The sequence below is a fragment of the Bufo bufo genome, chromosome 2, assembly GCF_905171765.1.
Source record: "Bufo bufo chromosome 2, aBufBuf1.1, whole genome shotgun sequence".
In the NCBI taxonomy this organism is placed as follows: domain Eukaryota; kingdom Metazoa; phylum Chordata; class Amphibia; order Anura; family Bufonidae; genus Bufo; species Bufo bufo.
The window spans coordinates 597,599,123-597,615,876 of NC_053390.1; the positions used below are offsets into that span (position 1 = coordinate 597,599,123).

The 16,754-nt window shown below is 40.6% G+C and overlaps 1 protein-coding gene across 8 annotated transcripts in view; it reads left to right on the plus strand.

Moving 5' to 3' along the window:
* CAMK2D (calcium/calmodulin dependent protein kinase II delta) overlaps window positions 1-16,754 on the plus strand; it is a 420,621-nt gene that overhangs the window by 322,415 nt on the left and 81,452 nt on the right. For all 8 annotated transcript variants that reach the window (XM_040418340.1, XM_040418343.1, XM_040418341.1 and 5 more), the window contains 2 exons: window positions 7,498-7,573; window positions 8,220-8,314. In XM_040418340.1, the coding sequence (XP_040274274.1) occupies window positions 7,498-7,573; window positions 8,220-8,314 (171 nt within the window). The remainder of the gene's footprint in view (window positions 1-7,497; window positions 7,574-8,219; window positions 8,315-16,754) is intronic.

Here is a 16,754-nt window from a genome sequence, read left to right on the forward strand (position 1 = left end):
GTATGATAAAAAACTGATAACTGGGTTGGGGTTGTGTCCATACACACTCTCATTGTCCAGTCAGTCTGACAGGAGGAATGGGGAATTGGAACACCCAAGTTTTAAGTTATTCATAAATATCTAGGAGATATAACTGAGGGACAGCATAATATAGAGTTCCAAGAAAAGATGATTCAGAATTGTCATTCTATGGGGAGTACAAGTATTTACTAAGGCTAGGTGCACATCTGTGGTCAGTTTCTGGTATTCTATATCAACATAAGAACCGAATATCGTAATCACTGGATCTGACATATATGCCAGACACTGCCAGCGTTCAACAAATCCCATTCACTATAATGCAGTCCCATCCAGTTTCCATCCTATATTCCAGTATTTTTGTTCTTTATTTTTTTTTCATCATTATTATTTTTTGGCCGGTATCTACGACAGGGGCTTCTGTCGCAACCTCCACCACAATTGCAAACCTAACCTTAAATAGACATGTCAGGAAAGCTGGCAGCTCCTCTTTACTGTAGACTGTGCATAGTCAAAAAGTGTGTTACATGCTGGGGTTGGGATTTGTCTTGTCCTTAGGTAAAAGGAGTAGAATCCTAGAACAGTTATATGCTTAGTGCTTGTATGCATTGAAGGAATACAGATGATGTTTCAAGCTGACCAATTAGATAATTCTAGATTTTAAATAAAATAGTTCTTTTTTTTACAGTACGCAAAATACAGTGAAAGCATACAAAGAAAGAAAGAAAAATACAAGAAAGCATAGCCATAAATAATAGTTATGAATGGTTATCTGATGGAGATAAGAATTGCTGCACTCCATAATATAGAAATCTTTAGATAAAAGGGTACACACAGTTATGTTTAAGGCTATTGCAGTTTCTGTATAGAAACACATCATTGTTTGCACAGCGCACAAAATATCTTTCTGATAGTCACATAAAAGGTATCTGTGAATGGCATATGCCTGAATGGGATGGTTCTGCTTTCTCTACCTGGTACAGTCATTTACTTTGAGGGAAAAAGTGTAGAAAAACTGTCATTCCCAATGTAACTAGCGTTTGAGCTTTAAATAAAATGTTCAGAATACTGCTACATTTATTTTACAGAACAAAATACTCCTACATCCATATCACCTGGTCCCTTAAGTTTACTTTAAAGTGACCCCCCCCCAGTTAAAGAAAAATTCACATTAACTGGGGAATGCATAGAACAGTTTTTCACCGTATTTTTTGTATAGCTCATTTATATATTTGTATAGGTTAATCATGTCCCCCCCCTTAGACGTCTCTTCTCAATACTAAATAAATTTAACTCTTTTACTCTTTCTTTATAACTAAGACCCTCCATGCCCCTTATCAGTTTAGTCGCTCTCCTCTGTAGTTTTTTCCAGCTGCAGTGCGTCCTTTCTATGGACTGGTACCCAGAACTGAACTCCATATTCCAGATGAGGCTGCACCAACGCCTTGCAAAATGGTAATAAATCCCTGCCCCGTGAGTCCATGCCTCGTTTAATGCAGGACAATATTCTAGTGGCCTTAGAAGCAGCTGATTGACATTGTATGCTGTTATTTAATCTACCAGCCACAAGGACATCCAAATCCTTCTCTATAAGTGACTCTCCCAGTGTTACATCGCCTTGGACATATGATGCACAGAGATTATTACTACCAAGATGCATAACTTTACATTTATCCACATTGAACCTCATTTGCTAAGTTGATGCCCAATTACTTAGTGTTTAAGTCAGCTTGTATTTTATGGATATCTCCCATAGACTGCACTGTACTACATAGCTTAATGTCATCTGCAAAAATGGTGCTATTAATCCCATCCTCAAGATCATTAATAAATAAATAACAGAGGACCCAGCATTGAACCTTGGGATACACCACTTATAACCCGGGACCATTCTGAATAGGAATCATTGACCACAACTCTCAGGACACAGTCCTTCAACCAGTTTTCAATCCAATTACAAACTATATTTTCCAAGCCTATAGGTCTATAATTTCCTGTGGAGGACCTACATCCTTTTTTGAATATGGGCACCACATTTGCCTTGCACCAATTACTAGGAACTGTACCAGTACCTAGAAAATCTTAAAAAATTATAAACAGGGGCACAGCAATGATTGAACTGAGCTCTTGGTGTGGACATCTTGGACAGCAGAAGAGGAGGTCACCATGTAAGAGTTCTGTTCGTTTCCCAGTTAATATGAATTTCATTTCTTCAACTGGAGGGTCGCTTTAATGCTTTCCCACCACAGACATTGATTAGGATATGCCGGCACCCCCACCAATACTTGCAATTAAAGGACCTTAGTGCTAGGTAAAGATACAAAGCAACTATGACACAACCCTATTTACTGACCCCTTTGTTTTTTGGAATCAGTGGATGTCCTAGTACCAGAACCCTCAAACATCAGATGTTCATGGCATCAATATCTGCGGTGGACATACCACTTTAATCCTTAATTTGTATTGTTTTGCAGGAGTCATAAGTGCACCCTGCATTATTTTCACATTGTTTTTTATTTATTTCTTTTGTGGATGTCACTACATCTCTATTTTTTTTTCCTATTCTGTCAGAACTTTGACAACTTTGACAAGTAGTTTTCATGTGGAAATAAAGACTCATTGTGGTTTTGATGGATTGAGTTTCAAAACCTTATAAATAGTTCTGTAACCCTTCCCACACTAACGTAGACCTTTGCAAATGAATTTAGCACTGGCATTTAAGAATATTTAAGTTTTTTTTTTGACCACCTGTGGTATATTACCACAAGTGTTTTCTTCATGGGGTTTCAAAATGCCTGAAATAATGCTTAGAGCTACATACAGCATGCTGTGTTTTATAAAGGAAACCAGAAAGACAAAAACACCAGTTAACAAACAGTACCAAAAAAGGCTTCTCATTGCATTTTATATTTCTGATAGACCTTCAGTTATCATCTGGAGCTGGCATTTCTATTACAAAAATGTGCCTCAAAACACAAAAGTGCAGAAAAATGCCAGCAAAAACCTGTTTGTACAAGTACCCCAAAACTGCACAAAACCTACCAATGTGTCTGCATTTCAGAAGTTATAGAAAGCAGAGTGCGCTGAAATCGCTCAGTTTGAAAGACCAGAACTGTAGTACATTTTAGGTTGCTATTAGGTTACTTTCACACTTGCGGCAGAGGTATCGGCGATCGCTGCAGATTAACCCCTTTTATGCCGCTACCGCGGCATAGAAGGGGTTTGTGTCGGGTGAGCGCATAGAGTCCCCGCCTGCTGTGGCGGGGACTCGATGTCTCAGAAGGCAGCCCGATGCTGCAGGCTGGGTCTCCTAGGCAACCTGTAAGTGTATGACTCGGTGTCAATGCATTGCAATACAGATGTATTGTAATGCATTGCAGAGGGGATCATACCCCCAAAAGTGAACATCAGAAATAAAGTAAAAAAAAAAAAAGTTAAAAAAAATGTTTTTAATAAAGTAATAAAATTAATAAAGTAAAAAAAAACGCCCCTTCCCCCTTATTTTATAATAAAAACAGAACCCTTCCCCACACACACACACATAATAGCTATCGCCGCGTCCGTAATGACCGGTTCTATAAATATATCACATGATCCACCCTGTCCGATAAATACCATAAAAAATAAAAACGTTAAAAAAAAAGCCATTTTTGTCACCTTACATCACAAAAAGTGCAACACCAAGTGATCCATATGCCCCACAAAATAGTACCAATCTAACCATCACCTCATCCCGGAAAAAAGGAGCTCCTACCTAAGCCAATCGCCAAAAAAATAAAAAAAACTATGGCTCAGAATATGGAGACACTAAAACATTTTTTGTTTCAAAAATGCTGGTATTGTGTAAAACTTAAATAAAAAAGTATACATATTAGGTATCGCCGCGTCTGTAAGAACCTGCTCTATAAAAATATCACATGACCTAACCCCTCAGGTGAACACTGTAAAGAAAATTTAATAAAAACTGTGTAAAAAAAAAAGCCATTTTTTGTCACCTTACATCACAAAAAGTGTAATAGCAAGCGATCAAAAAGCCATACGCATCCCAAAATCTAACCAACCCATCATCTCATCCCACAAAAAATGAAACCCTACCTAAGATAATTGCCCAAAAACTGAAGAAACTATGGCTTTCAGAATATGGAGACACTAAAACATGATTTTTTTTTTTTGTTTCAAAAATTATATTATTGTGCGAAAAAAAAGTATACATATTAGGTATTGTCACGTCCGTAACGACCGGCTCTATAAAAATACCACATGACCTAACCCCTGAGGTGAACTGTCAAAAAATTAAAATAAAAACTGTGCTAAAAAAAAACATTTGTTTGTCTCCTTGCATCACTAAAAGTGCAACACCAAGCGATCATAAAGGCATATGCCCCCCAAAATAATACCAATCAAACCGTCATCTCAACCCGCAAAAATCATACCCTACCTAAAATCACTCAAAAACTGAAAAAACTATGTCTCTCAGACTATGGAGACACTAAAACATGATTTTTTTTGTTTCAAAAATGAAATCATTGTGTAAAACGTACATAAAAAAATAAGTAGACCTATTAGGTATCACCGCGTCCGTAATAACCTGCTCTATAAAAATATTACATGACCTAACCCCTCAGGTGAATACCGTAAAAATAAAAATGCTATAAAAGCCATTTTTTGTCACCTTACATCACGAAAAGTGTAATAGCAAGCAATCAAAAAGTCATACGCACCCCAAAATAAGGCCAATCAAACCGTCTTCTCATCCCGACAGAAATGAGCCCCTACACAAGACAGTCGCCCAAAAAATAAATAAAACTATGGCTTTCAGAATGTGGAGACACTTTTTTTTTTTTTTTTTTTAAATGCTTTGTTATGTAAAACTGAAGCAAATAACCAAAAAAAGTAGTCATATTTGGTATCGCATCTGTGACAACCTGCTCTATAAAAATACCACATGATCTAACCTGTCAGATGAATGTTGTAAATAACAAAAAATAAAAACTGTGCCAAAACAGCTATTTCTTGTTATCTTGCCTCACAAAAAGTGTGTATTATATAGCAACCAAAAATCATATGTACCCTAAAATAGTACCAACAAAACTGCCACCCTATCCTGTAGTTTCTACTCTAGGGGTGCATCAGGGGGGTTTCAAATGGGACATGGTGTCAGAAAACCAGTCCAGCAAAATTTGCCTTCCAAAAACCGTATGGCATTCCTTTCCTTCTGCACCCTGCCGTGTGCCCGTACAGCAGTTTACGACCACATATGGGGTCTTTCCGTAAACTACAGAATCGGGGCCATAAATATAGAGTTTTGTTTGGCTGTTCACCCTTGCTTTGTAACTGGAAAAAATGGATTCAAATGGAAAATCTGCCAAAAAAGTGAAATTTTTAAATTTTCTCTCTATTTTCCATTAATTCTTGTGGAACACCTAAAGGGTTAACAACATTTATAAAATCCATTTTGAATACCTTGAGGGGTGTACTTTGTAAAATGGGGTAATTTTGGGTGGTTTCTATTATGTAAGCCTCACAAAGTGACTTCAGACGTGAACTGGTCCTGAAAAAGTGGGTTTTTGAAATTTTCTGAAAAACTTCAAGATTTGCTTCTAAGCCTTGTAACATCCCCAAAAAATAAAATGGCATTCCCAAAATGAGCCAAACATGAAGTAGACATATGGGGAATGTAAAATAATAACTATTTTTGGAGGTATTACTATCTATTATAAAAGTAGAGAAATTGAAATTTGCAAATTTGCTAATTTTTCCCAATTTTTTTAAAATGTGGTATTTTTTTTATAAATAAAAATGACATTTTTTTACTACATTTTACGAGTGTCATGAAGTACAATATGTGACGAAAAAACAATCTCAGAATGGCTTGGATAAGTAAAATCGTTTTAAAGTTATCACCACATAAAGCGACACTGGTCAGATTTGCAAAAAATGGCCAAGTCCTTAAGGTGAAAATGAGCCCGGTCCATAAGGGGTTAAAAATGCCTGATCAGTCAGAAAAATGCATTGAAATGCCAGATCCGTCTTTCCGGTGTCATCCGGCAAAACGGATCCAGCATTTATTTTTTCACCTTTTTTTCTCGGTCTGCGTATGCGCGGACCGGAAGGACGGGTCCGGCATTCAGGCAAGTCTTCAGTTTTCTTGGCTGAAGATAAAACCGTAGCATGCTGCGGTTTTATCTTTTGTCTGATCAGTCAAAAAGGCTGAACTGAAGACATCCTGAGGCATCCTGAACGGAATGCTCTCCATTAAGTATGCATGGGGATATAACTGATCAGTTATTTTCTGGCATTGAGCCCTTTTGACGGAACTCAGTGCTGGAAAAGAAAAACGCTAGTGTGAAAGTACCCTTACTGTTGATAAAAATGGTCCAAGTGGTTATTACATTTAAAGGAGCATGACATTTTGCATAAATGCAATAATCAGTTCAAAATCTGTATAAAGTGGCTGGCAGTACAAAGATCATAAAACTTGCAGTCTAAGGCCACATTCACATCAGCATTTGCAGTTTTCTTTTTCCTGCTCTGTTAGGGAAGCACAACTATGAAAATAGTGGAAGTGCCAGATTCATTACATAAATGAAATGAACAGAGCTAAGTAGACCCCATTGATTATAATGGGGTCAATTCGGTTTCCAACCAGGTGGCTTTTTTTTTTAGCGCAATGCATGCAGGACTTTTTTGTCTCACCTTTTTGGTAGAATATTGGTGTTGGAGCCCATAACAAAAATAATCCACAAAAGAAATAAAAATATATTTCTTTTATTAGGCTCAATTAAAATACAAGCAATTAGAATTAGAGGAATCCACATGATTGTAGGAGGAAAAAGATTAAAAATCAGCTAACTAGTAGAGGACTAACTCACATGCAAACAGTTACAAACTTATACAAAATATAATAGATACCGGGAAAAAGAATATTGAAGTTGGATATGATGCAAGTGGATTATGCCTAACGTCAAAGCACATAAGTACACACAGCGACTCCACAATAAGCCGCTTATGGACCCGGTACCACAAGCCACAAAGTAGAGGAACAATGAAAAAAGTACATTAAAAGTAACAAACGCGTTTTGCCAATGGCTTCGTCAGGGAGTAAGTCTGCCACCCAGATAAAACCCATGCAAACAACATAAGAACATAGAAACCTGCATATGTTATCTTTGGTCCGATTTGATCTGGGGACCCCAATGCTGGACTTTCTAGCTACTGAGTTACATGGGATATAAACTGTATAATACAGTGCATTTTTAACAAAGTGACCTTGTGGTGATGCAATGTCCAATGATATCACAGGGGGGCAGGGGTTGAATCTAAATCCATAGAAGATCATACCCATTCTAACAAACATTTAGACCACATTTCAAGTGTTTGTTTAATGTTTTATTTCATGTTATGGTTTTTTTTTTATTTAATTTTTTTATTTTTCATATATTTTGTGTGCCTTTCAATAAATACATGTTATTTGTTTAGCTCGCAAGCAGGAAATCATCAAAGTGACAGAGCAGCTTATTGAAGCAATTAACAATGGAGACTTTGAAGCCTATACGTAAGTATTGCTATAATAATCTTCTAGTTCATAGTCCTATTTATGTATTTGAGAATTTTGAATGATGTATTCACAAATTTATAAATGTGTTTTCCACTGCTGACTTCAACATGGGATCATTGGAAGGAAAACTTTCCAACTCTTCCTGGCTGACAGATGTCCAGTGCAGCAGCTGGCAGCAGTTAATTCCAGACGTGAATACTTGGCCGAACGTGCATGTTTATGGTAGAGTCAAGAGTAATAGCTGTCAGACAAGCATCTGTCATCTGACAGCTATCTTAAGTGTATGGCCATCTTTAAAGTGTATATGACTTTTTTGAATTTTAGCTTACATCAAGTCATAATATAGAATGTTGAGTTAAACGTGGAACATTGCTTTATTTTAATTTTACTGCATCCAAGCGAAGCTGGCAACGTCTGATCTCACTGTGTACTATTGTGAACTGTGTGTCTCCAGTTTTGCTACTAGTTTGCCAAAATTCTTAGTAAATTGTTCACTTTAGTTGTGGTTGCATTGCTAAACTGTTGACTTGGCTCCCTTGAAAATTCAACTTAGTCCTTGCTGTTCTTTCAAGTCTTCATAGTGCCTGTTATTGTCTGGAGACCTTATGAAATTTAAACTGAAATGTTAATATTTAATTTACAGAAAGATTTGTGATCCTGGCCTTACTTCATTTGAGCCTGAAGCACTGGGAAACCTTGTGGAGGGCATGGATTTCCATCGATTCTACTTTGAAAATGGTGTGTTGTATTTTTTTTCAGTGTTTTTTGTCTATATGTTTAACCCCTTACGGACCCTTGCCGTACATGTACGTCATATCTGGACGTGACTTAAGAACCATTGACGTACATGTACGGCACAAGGTCTGCCGGGCGCTGGGAGGGAATCGCGGGGAATCGGGGCACCATGGCTGCTCTTACCAGCAGGCAGCCATGCCAGGTAAGGGCAGCATGGTGCAGCACCGCCCCCCTGCAGCTCCAAGTGCTGCGATTGGCCGGTCAATTCAGACTGGCACATCGCAGCGCAGGAAGCTGTAAGAAGCATCGGGGCAGGAAGGGGGTCAGGGGGAGGTGACTGGTGCTAAACCGGTCAACACCATTCTCCTCCGAGGTGAGGCAGGGGACACCATTGTTTGGCGTCCCCTGCCAGCGCTGCGATTGGCTGGAACAATGCTGCAGCCAATGGCAACGCTATAGCTGCACAGGAAAGGGCTGAAATTCTAGCTGGTGACTGCATGCAGAGAGGTTCTGTGCCTTTCTGTGCTGCTTTTGGCTTGCTGGGACTTGTGGTGCACCACCACTGCGCTTTAACACTTGCCTGCTGAAATAAGAAAAAACGAAGAAAAGAACAACAACGTCTGGAATTGCTGCACTGATTTTTATTTTTTTGCATTTGCGGCTGTTCCAGGTCCCTAAACCTGCAGAGCACCGATTAGTAGTGTGCTCATTTATATCTGCACATTTTTGAGGATTTTTTTGTGTGAAAAAAGACCTGCAATTAGTGGTAGTTAGATAGATTATATATATACAGTGGATATAAAAAGTCTACACACCCCTGTTAAAATGAGACAAAGATAAATCATTTCAGAACTTTTTTTCACCTTTAATGTGACCTATAAACTGTACAACTCAATTGAAAAACAAACTGAAATCTTTTAGGTAAGGGAATTAAAAATATAAAAATAAAATAATATGGTTGCATAAGTGTGCACACTCTTAGGCCGAGTTCACACGAACGTGTGTGACCCGTGCCTGTGCTGCGGCCCGCAAATAGCCGGCCGTAGGTCAGCCGCATCAGATCGCGGACCCATTCACTTTAATGGGTCCGCGATCCGGCCGTTCCGCTAAAAGATAAGACTTGTTCTATCTTTTTGCGGAACGGAAGAACGGGACGTAACCCCAGGAGGCACTCCGTAGTGCTTCCGAGGGGTCCCGTCCCGTGCGGCCGTTCCGCGATTCCGGATTTGCGGACCCATTGAAGTGAATGGGTCCGCATCCGTGATGCGGAATTCACACGGAACTGTGGCCGTGTATTGCGGCCCGCGATTTGCGGGCCGCAATACGGCCACGGATCACACACGTTCGTGTGAACTTAGCCCTAAAGGGACACTGACAGGCCCAAAAAGCATATTTAGGTATATATATGACAGTACAGGTCTTATAAAGTGTATTAGAATCATCTAAGTATCCCCCCTGTCCACCTTAGAAATACAGTAAAATGAAGTTTTATAACCTGCTTGAATCGTGTTCAATCTGCCCAAGGGGCAGTGTTTCATCTCCACTTGCGCCCAGTCAGCCTCGCCACAACTGCCGTTTGAAGCGCCGCCCAGCTCATCAATATTCACTTCGCTGGGCGGCTACTAGTGTCCCCGGCCATCTTCAGCGCATGCGCCCGGCGCCCTCACTGGCCGGGATCGCATCGCGCCTGCGCACAGTCTGATTCTCAGAGGCCGATGCAGACTCTGCTTTATGCGCATGCGCCGGGCACAGTTCAGAGCAGCGCTTCAGAGTAGCCGCCCAGCAAAGTGAATATTGATGAGCTGGGCGGCGCTTCAAACGGCAGTTGTGGCGAGGCTGGCTGGGCGCAAGTTGAGATGAAACACAATTCAAGCAGGTTATAAAACTTCATTTTACTGTATTTATAAGGTGGACAGGGGGGATACTTAGATGATTTTAATACACTTTATAAGACCTGTACTGTCATATATATATACCTAAATATGCTTTTTGGGCCTGTCAGTGTCCCTTTAACCACCTCAGCCCCTATAGCTTAAACACCCTGAAAGACCAGGCCACTTTTTACACTTCTGACCTACACTACTTTCACAGTTTATTGCTCGGTCATGCAACTTACCACCCAAATGAATTTTACCTCCTTTTCTTCTCACTAATAGAGCTTTCATTTGGTGGTATTTCATTGCTGCTGACATTTTAACTTTTTTTGTTATTAATCGAAATTTAACGATTTTTTTGCAAAAAAATGACATTTTTCACTTTCAGTTGTTAAATTTTGCAAAAAAAACGACATCCATATATAAATTTTGCTCTAAATTTATTGTTATACATGTCTTTGATAAAAAATAAATGTTTGGGTAAAAAAAAAATGGTTTGGGTAAAAGTTATAGCGTTTACAAACTATGGTACAAAAATGTGAATTTCCGTTTTTTGAAGCAGCTCTGACTTTCTGAGCACCTGTCATGTTTCCTGAGGTTCTACAATGGCCAGACAGTACAAACACCCCACTAATGACCCCATTTCGGAAAGTAGACACCCTAAGGTATTCGCTGATGGGCATAGTGAGTTCATAGAACTTTTTATTTTTTGTCACAAGTTAGCGGAAAATGATGATTTTTTTTTTTTTCTTACAAAGTCTCATATTCCACTAACTTGTGACAAAAAATAAAAAGTTCTATGAACTCACTATGCCCATCAGTGAATACCTTTTGGTGTCTTCTTTCCAAAATGGGGTCACTTGTGGGGTAGTTATACTGCCCTGGCATTCTAGGGGCCCAAATGTGTGGTAAGGAGTTTGAAATCAAATTCTGTAAAAAATGGCCAGTGAAATCCGAAAGGTGCTCTTTGGAATGTGGGCCCCTTTGCCCACCTAGGCTGCAAAAAAGTGTCACACATGTGGTATCTCCGTATTCAGGAGAAGTTGGGGAATGTGTTTTGGGGTGTCATTTTACATATACCCATGCTGGGTGAGATAAATATCTTGGTCAAATGCCAACTTTGTATAAAAAAATGGGAAAAGTTGTCTTTTGCCAAGATATTTCTCTCACCCAGCATGGGTATATGTAAAATGACACCCCAAAACACATTCCCCAACTTCTCCTGAGTACAGCGATACCACATGTGTGACACTTTTTTGCAGCCTAGGTGGGCAAAGGGGCCCAAAATTCCAAAGAGCACCTTTCGGATTTCACCGGTCATTTTTTACAGAATTTGATTTCAAACTCCTTACCACACATTTGGGCCCCTAGAATGCCAGGGCAGTATAACTACCCCACAAGTGACCCCATTTTGGAAAGAAGACACCCCAAGGTATTTGCTGATGGGCATAGTGAGTTCATGGAAGTTTTTATTTTTTGTCACAAGTTAGTGGAATATGAGACTTTGTAAGGAAAAAAAAAATAAATCATTTTCCACTAACTTGTGACAAAAAATAAAAAATTCTAGGAACTCGCCATGCCCCTCACGGAATACCTTGGGGTGTCTTCTTTCCAAAATGGGGTCACTTGTGGGGTAGTTATACTGCCCTGGCATTTTCCAGGGGCCCTAATGTGTGGTAAGTAGGTAAATGACCTGTGAAATCCGAAAGGTGCTCTTTGGAATGTGGGCCCCTTTGCCCACCTAGGCTGCAAAAAAGTGCCACACATGTGGTATCGCCGTACTCAGGAGAAGTTGGGGAATGTGTTTTGGGGTGTCATTTTACATATACCCATGCTGGGTGAGATAAATATCTTGGTCAAATGCCAACTTTGTATAAAAAAATGGGAAAAGTTGTCTTTTGCCAAGATATTTCTCTCACCCAGCATGGGTATATGTAAAATGACACCCCAAAACACATTCCCCAACTTCTCCTGAGTACCGAGATACCAGATGTGTGACACTTTTTTTTGCAGCCTAGATGCGCAAAGGGGCCCACATTCCTTTTATGAGGGCATTTTTAGACATTTGGATCCCAGACTTCTTCTCACGCTTTAGGGCCCCTAGAATGCCAGGGCAGTATAAATACCCCACATGTGACCCCATTTTGGAAAGAAGACACCCCAAGGTATTCAATGAGGGGCATGGCGAGTTCATAGAAATTTTTCTTTTTTGGCACAAGTTAGCGGAAATTGATTTTATTAATTTTTTTCTCACAAAGTCTCCCTTTCCGCTAACTTGGGACAAAAATTTCAATCTTTCATGGACTCAATATGCCCCTCACAGAATACCTGGGGGGTGTCTTCTTTCTGAAATGGGGTCACATGTGGGGTATTTATACTGCCCTGGCATTCTAGGGGCCCTAAAGCTTGAGAAGAAGTCTGGAATATAAATGTCTAAAAATTTTTACGCATTTGGATTCCGTGAGGGGTATGGTGTGTTCATGTGAGATTTAATTTTTTGACACAAGTTAGTGGAATATGAGACTTTGTAAGAAAAAAAAAATAATTTCCGCTAACTTGGGCCAAAAAAATGTCTGAATGGAGCCTTACAGGGGGGTGATCAATGACAGGGGGGTGATCAATGACAAGGGGGTGATCAGGGAGTCTATATGGGGTGATCACCCCCCTGTCATTCATCACCCCCCTATAAGGCTCCATTCAGATGTCCGTATGTGTTTTGCGGATCCGATCCATGTATCCGTGGATCCGTAAAAATCATACAGACATCTGAATGCAGCCTGACAGGGGGGGTGATCAATGACAGGGGGGTAATCAATGACAGGGGGGTGATCAGGGAGTCTATATGGGGTGATCACCACAGTCATTGATCACGCCCCTGTAAGGCTCCATTCAGACGTCCGTATGCGTTTTGCGGATCCGATCCATCTATCAGTGGATCCGTAAAAATCATGCGGACATCTGAATGCAGCTTTACAGGGGGGTGATCAGGAAGTCTATATGGGGTGATCACCACAGTCATTGATCACGCCCCTGTAAGGCTCCATTCAGACGTCCGTATGCGTTTTGCGGATCCGATCCATCTATCAGTGGATCCGTAAAAATCATGCGGACATCTGAATGGAGCTTTACAGGGGGGTGATCAATGACAGGGGGGTAATCAATGACAGGGGGGTGATCAGGGAGTCTATATGGGGTGATCAAGGGTGAATAAGGGGTTAATAAGTGACAGGGGGGGGGGGGTGTAGTGTAGTGGTGCTTTGTGCAACATATTACTGAGCTACCTGTGTCCTCTGGTGGTCGATCCAAACAAAGGGGACCACCAGAGGACCAGGTAGCAGGTATATTAGACGCTGTTATCAAAACAGCGTCTAATATACCTGTTAGGGGTTAAAAAAATCACATCTCCAGCCTGCCAGCGAACGATCGCCGCTGGCAGGCTGGATATCCACTCGCTTACCTTCCGATCCTGTGAACGCGCCCACCTGTGTGTGCGCGCGCGTTCACAGGAAATCTCGCGTCTCGCGAGATGACGCGTAGATGCGTGACTGTGCGCAGGGCTGCCGCCTCTGGAACGCGAATCTGCGTTAGGCGGTCCGGAGGCGGTTAAACTAATACTTTGTTGAAGCACCTTTTGATTTTATTACAGCACTCAGTCTTTTTGGGTATAAGTCTATCAGCATGGCACATTTTGACTTGGCAAGATTTCCCCACTCTTCTTTGCAAAATCACTCCAAATCTGTCAGATTGCGAGGGCATCTCCAGTGCACAGCCCTCTTCAGATCACCCCACAGATTTTCAATCGGATTCAGGTCTAGGCTCTGGCTGGGCCATTCCAAAACTTTAATCTTCTTCTGGTGAAGCCATTCCTTTGTTGATTTGGATGTATGCTTTGGGTCGTTGTCATGCTGAAAGATGAAGTTCCTCTTTATGTTCAACTTTCTAGCAGAAGCCTGAAGGTTTTGTGCCAATATTGACTGGTATTTGGAACTGTTCATAATTCCCTCTAGCTTATCTAAGGCCCCAGTTCCAGCTGAAGAAAAACAGCCCCAAAGCATGATGCTGCCACCACCATGCTTCATTGTGGGTATGGTGTTCTTTTGGTGATGTGCAGTGTTGTTTTTGCGCCAAACAGATCTTTTGGAATTATGGCCAAAAAGTTCAACCTTGGTTTCATCAGACCATAACACCTTTTCCCACATGCTTTTGGGAGACTTCAGATGTGTTTTTGCAAAATGTAGCCTGGCTTGGATGTTTTACTTCGTAAGAAAAGGCTTTCGTCTTGCCACTCTACCCCATAGCCCAGACATATGAAGAATACAGGAGATTGTTGTCACATGTACCACACAGCCAGTACTTGCCAGATATTCCTGCAGCTCCTTTAATGTTGCTGTAGGCCTCTTGGTAGCCTCCCAGACCAGTTTTCTTCTTGTCAGTTCTTGGTAATGTCACTGTTGTGTCATATTTTCTCCACTTGATAACTGTCTTCACTGTGTTCCATGGTATATACTTTTGTACCCTTCTCCTGACTGATACCTTTTAACAATGAGATCCTTCTGATGCTTTGGAAGCTCTCTGTGGACCATGGCTTTTGCTGTGGGATGCAACTAAGAAAATTTCAGGAAAGACCAACTAGAGCAGCTGAACTTTATTTGTAGTTAATCAGAGGCACTATAAATGATGGCAGGTGTATGCTGACTCCTATTTAACATGATTTTGAATGTGATTGCTTAATTCTGAACACCGCTACATCCCCAGTTATAAGAGGGTGTGCACACTTATGCAATCACATTATTTTAGTTTTTTTTTTTCTTCCCTCCACCTAAAAGATTTCAGTTTGTTTTTCAATTGAGTTGTACAGTTTATAGGTGACATTAAAGGTGGGAAAAGTTCTGAAATTATTTATCTTTGTCTCAATTTTTTACATCACAGAAACCTGACATTTTAACAGGGGTGTGTAGACTTTTTATATCCACTGTATGTGTGTGTGTATATACACCAAAAAAATTTAGACTAGCATATTCATATACATAGTCACAGGTGCATATCCAACAAGCAAACATGGTTGATAAAATGGCTGCACAACATTTCACAATTGAGCTGAGACATGGGGATCATTCTAAATTAAAATGGTATTATACCTACTATAAATGGAAAAATAGAAGCTCTTTGCGCGCATTTTTGATCAACATGTGTCAGGCCCATCTACCAGGCGTCAAGGTGGCTTCTGCAGATGGGTACCTAACACTAACATTCCGCCTCTCTTGGACTTACCTAAGCCTACAATTTTCAGGGCAGTGTAGGAACCAGCTACATTTATACTCTGCTCAGAAGCCCCAGGTAGATGGGCCGTTGCTCAGTCTAAAAGAGGCGCCACCCTCAATATATACCACAAGAATATTTTATATATATATATATATATATATATTTATTTTTCAGTTTAGAATTTTTCACGAACGCACCATCTGCATACGTGCACTTTTCAGAGCACTGTAGTGAATTTTTATACTACAGTTTTTGCACGCATGCACGATCTGTTGTGTGTGCTGCAGAGCACTGATCAGTAGTGTGCTCATTTATTGCAAGTCCCTTCACATGTGAAAACACAACATACACACCCCTAACACGAAATAAAGGTTTACACATTTCACACGTCACACCCCAATAAAATAAAAATGGCCCGTCCATCCCAACAAGTATACTCAGCTGAAGAGGCATACGCAATGCTTGCCTCCAATACTGAGTCTGCCAGTGAGGGAGAAGAGGATGCCACTTTCCTCTACTCCTCTACTCCTCTACTACTAGTGCGGGCTTCACTGAACTAGATTTTTTTCAAAATCATCTTCTCTGAAGATTTTGTAAATTTATATGATCAGTAATTTATTGATCAGAACCCTACATCAGCATACGCTAGACCCCTAGGTTGGACCCCAGTAAGTGCAGCAGAGATGAAGAAGTTTTGGGGACTCGTGCTGCATTGTAAAAAAAAAAAACGGAAACGATTTGAGTCAATTAGGAAATTCCTACACTACAACGACAATGCACAGTGCCCACCCCAAAACGACCCAACTTTTGGCTGTTTGTTCAAGGTTAGGCCTGTCATTGACCACATTAACACAAAGTTTGCTGAGGTTTACAACCCAGATAAAATGTCAGTGTAGATGAGTCCCTATTATTTTTCAAAGGGAGGATTAGATTCCGCCAGTACCTGCCTAGCAAATGTATGGCATAAAAATATACAAACTTTGTGAGAGTAGCTCCAGGTACCACCCACAAGTCCGCATTTACGAAGGGAAAGATTCCCGGATAGAACCCCCAGAATGCCCCCCAATTCTAGCAGTTAGTGGGAAAATCGTGTGGGACTTACTGCACCAACTGCTGGATAAGGGTTACCACCGCTATGTAGATAACTATTTTACCAGCATACCCCTATTAATGTCCCTAACTGCCAGAGGTACTGTGGCTTGTGGCATACTGCACAAAAAATAGATAGGCCTCCCTAGATCCCTGGTAGGGCAACAACTGAGAATGGGTGAAAGTAGGGCTCTCCTCCATGAGAACATGCTGGTCGT